Source organism: Ursus arctos, unplaced genomic scaffold (assembly GCF_023065955.2).
Source record: "Ursus arctos isolate Adak ecotype North America unplaced genomic scaffold, UrsArc2.0 scaffold_23, whole genome shotgun sequence".
NCBI classification, from domain to species: Eukaryota; Metazoa; Chordata; class Mammalia; order Carnivora; family Ursidae; genus Ursus; species Ursus arctos.
This window is the reverse complement of record NW_026622908.1, coordinates 36,036,660-36,040,678: the sequence shown is the minus strand read 5'-3', so window position 1 is coordinate 36,040,678 and position 4,019 is coordinate 36,036,660. Positions and strand designations below refer to the sequence as shown.

Sequence of the window (4,019 nt, the reverse complement as noted above, 5' to 3'; positions counted from 1 at the left end):
ATGACGAGAAAACTAAAGCTCATCGCAATAGCTTATCCAAGGATACACAACCAGTTAGTGTCACAATCAGAATTAGGACTCAGGTCTGTTGGACTTCACAGTTCACGTCCTTTCCACTATGCACAATGCTTCCCATTAGCTTCTTGTGAAAGAAGGCTTATACTTGCCTATACTCTCCCTCATCGTCCTATGCACAATGGTGGACATGCTCAGATAATTCCTGTTTGAATGATTATCATTTGTCACCTCTGCAGATGACACCTGGAGAACTAGCCCTAGCAAGTGGCAACCACACTCCAGTTACCCAGTTCATCTTGTTGGGATTCTCCAGTTATCCAGATCTCCAGGAACTTCTATTTGTAACCTTCCTGCTCATTTATGCCATCACGGTGTTAGGCAACCTGGGAATGATAGCACTCATCTTCACGGACTCCCGTCTCCATAGCCCCATGTATTTCTTTCTCAGTGTCCTCTCTTTTCTTGATATTTGTTACTCTTCTGTAGTCACACCCAAGCTCTTAGCCAACTTCCTGGCCTCTGACAAGACCATCTCTTTCGAGGGCTGTGCAGTCCAGCTGACCTTCTTTGTGGTGCATGTGACAGCTGAGAGCTTCCTACTGGCCTCCATGGCCTACGACCGCTTCGTGGCCATCTGTCAACCCCTCCATTACAGTTTGGTCATGACCAAGGAGACCTGTCTCCAGCTGGTAGCTGCTTCCTATGCATTTGGTGGCGCCAACTCTGCTATCCAGACTGGGAATGTCTTTGCTCTGCCTTTCTGTGGGCCCAACCAGGTAACACACTACTTCTGTGACATCCCACCCCTTCTCCGTCTGGCTTGTGCCAACACAGCCACAGCAGGAGTGGTCCTCTATATCTTCTCTGCTCTGGTTACCCTTCTGCCTGCTGCAGTCATCCTCACCTCCTACAGCTTGGTCTTGGTGGCCATTGGGAGGATGCGCTCAGCAGCTGGACGGGAAAAGGCCCTCTCCACCTGTGCCTCCCACTTCCTGGCCATTGCCATTTTCTATGGCACTGTGGTTTTCACCTATGTCCAGCCTCATGGATCCACTAATGACACCTATGGTCAAATAGTGTCCGTGTTCTACACCATCATAATTCCCATGCTCAACCCCTTCATCTACAGCTTCCGCAACAAGGAGGTGAAGAACGCCCTGCAGAGGAAGCTCCGGGTCAGTATCTTTCCCTGCTGAGTCCTGCAAGGTTATTTGTTGGAATGAGGAAGGCATAGCACCTTCCAAATCACACTGTGAATGGACCAAACAGAGAGCAGCCCTGGTTCTGAAGGAGGTGGAAGAAGTAGGGAAGGAACAACAAATAACATTCTTTGTACAGAGAATTGCAATTTTTAAAAGCATCTTCTTATCTATTTTTGTGTTGAATGTTTGCATCCATATTGTGAGGCAGTCATTTTTACAATGATCTCATTTTACAAATGAAGTGACTCAGTAAAAGTAAGTTACCTAAGGGCGCCTGGGTGGCTCAGTCGATGAGGCGTCTGCCTTCAGCTCAGGTCATGATCTCAGGGTCCTGGGATTGAGCCCCACATTGGGCTCCCTGCTCTGCGGGGAGTCTGTTTCTCCCCTCCGTCCTCTGCTGCTCCCCCTGCTTGTGTTCTCTCTCTCTCTCTCAAATAAATAAATAAAATTAAAAAATAAAGTTACCAAAAGCTAGACAGTTAGTGAGAGAGTGAATATTCAATATCAGGACTTCTCTACCAAAACCGGGAATATTTCTTTCACACCTGAGATTTCTTTCACACAGCTGAGTCTTCTACTGGCAGTTCATCACAACTTCCAAGAGACATCGGACAAGAGACAGCAGAATGATTTCTGACTTAATGAGATAGGGGTAAAGCTACAAGGGGCTCAGTTTTTTCTTCCTAGTCCCATTCCAAAAAGAAAGATGGCCGGAATAGAAGTGTCTTTATTTCTTATCGTTGCGGCATTTGCTGAGCTGCCCCATTAAACAAAACCTCAGGCTCCGGAGAGGTCTTTCCTCATACATCTGTTTTCTAGCCAGAGGTGTGTACATGCCTCATAATTCGCCAGGGCCCGTGTGTGCACGTGTGTGTGGTATTTGCAGTTACAACATCATGTAAGATACTATGCTTTAGGAGACCGATTTCAAAAAAATTTATATTTGGCCTAAACATCTCTAAATATACACGTAATACGGTTGGGTGTATGTGTTTTAGAGAATCACAAGAATGATGAAGCTGAACTTGACCTAATTCAAGGCCGAGCACTGGACTGGAAGGCATGCTCTGAAACTTTCACAAAGTCCTAACCTGAGTTGAGTCAGCTTCAGCCTGAGATTTTTGGCCTGAAGTCATTTAAAAGATGCTTTTTTTCCCCATTCAGATCTACCTTAAAGGAAATTATTCTAAATACAGAAAATCTTGCTGTACAAACAGGTGTGTCACAACATCGTTTTTGAAAACAGAAAGTTAGAAACAACCTAAATGGTCGAAGGAGGAAAGGATTAAAGGATTCATCCCTGAGACGGGTTCTGATGTAGCCAGTAACACTCACTCATGTGAAGACTACATAATAACACGGAAAACAGCGGGCTGGAAAGTCCAGAGTGTGACCTCAACACTGTAACAAAAATGAGTGGCCAAAAACCTGGAGAGAACACACAGACATGTAAATGATGGTTGCCTGAGAGTAGGAGCACAATGGGGGAAAATGTTGTCCTGTTTTTCTCAAAAATTCTCCAAAACTTTTGTACTGCGCATGTTTGATTCTGATAGTTAATCCTAAAAAAGTAATAATTAAATCCTTCCAAGAAACTGAGTGGGAAAATCCCTCACTTCTCTCTTCTTTCATTAAGCCAGTATTTGCTGAAGTTCCTCCTATGAGCCACATTCCTTTAACGTATAAACGGAGTTTTCGATACATGCCGACGACAATTGAGGTCAGAATTGGAACAGGATGGCAAAGAGTATAAATCAATCTAACTCGTTCATCTGGAGAAATATTTATGAGGCAAGCAGGTGGACCACACTGTGGTAGGACCTACCTGGATTAATAGTCAGAACACTATCAGGTAGCCAGCTTGTGCTATAGGGAAAAATAAACCCCATCCTGTCGGTGAGTTAAGAGCATGAAGGCTTTCAACTATGAGAAAGATAAGACGGGTCATGTGATTCTCCAGGGCAACTTTTATCCATCCATTATATCTGGGTCCCCTGTCATACAACACTACCATCTCAATCTGTGCCCTCCAAGATTTTAATGATGGGGAAAACCATCAAGAAAGTCTTATAGAGTGTTTTTTTTTTAAGATTTATTTATTTATATGAGAGAGAGTGTGCATGCATGAGTGGGCAGGGAGGGGCAGAGGGAGAGAGAGAATTTCAAGCAGACTCCTTACTGAGCGCGGAGCCCGACTCAGGGCTCCATCTCACAACCATGAGATCATGATCTGAGCTGAAACCAAGAGTCGGACACTTAACCAACTGAGCCACTCAGGTGTCCCTATAAAGTATTTTTATTTTTATTTTTTTTATTTTTTATTTTTAAAGATTTTATTTATTCGACAGAGATAGAGACAGCCAGCGAGAGAGGGAACACAAGCGGGGGGAGTGGGAGAGGAAGAAGCAGGCTCACAGCGGAGGAGCCTGATGTGGGGCTCGATCCCATAACGCCAGGATCACGCCCTGAGCCGAAGGCAGACGCCCAACCGCTGTGCCGTCCAGGCGCCCCCCTATAAAGTATTTTTAATTATCTGAGTTGAGGTTGGCTCACATCACTTCAACCCTCACACCATTACCCTGAAACCAGTCTTTGAGTTTAACATAACTGCAAAGGAGCTCAGGAAAATGTAGTCTCCCTTTTCACCTAGAAAGAAGAAAATTTGGTGAGATTTACTAAGTACACAGCTTTGTCTCTGTCACTGGCCGGTTGGGCAGTTGGTTAGACCATCTTCTATAAGGGGTCCTAAAACATCAGTAGAATAAATCAGAAATCAGGTGCTGGTTAACTCATGTTTCT

The 4,019-nt window shown here is 44.7% G+C and overlaps 1 protein-coding gene across 1 annotated transcript; it reads left to right on the top strand.

Moving 5' to 3' along the window:
- The first annotated feature begins 254 nt into the window (after window positions 1–254).
- LOC113246424 (olfactory receptor 1052-like) lies at window positions 255–1,214 on the top strand. Its single transcript, XM_026487034.3, has one exon. The coding sequence runs from the start codon at window positions 255–257 to the stop codon at window positions 1,212–1,214; it is 960 nt and encodes a 319-aa protein (XP_026342819.2).
- The last annotated feature ends 2,805 nt before the right edge of the window (window positions 1,215–4,019 follow it).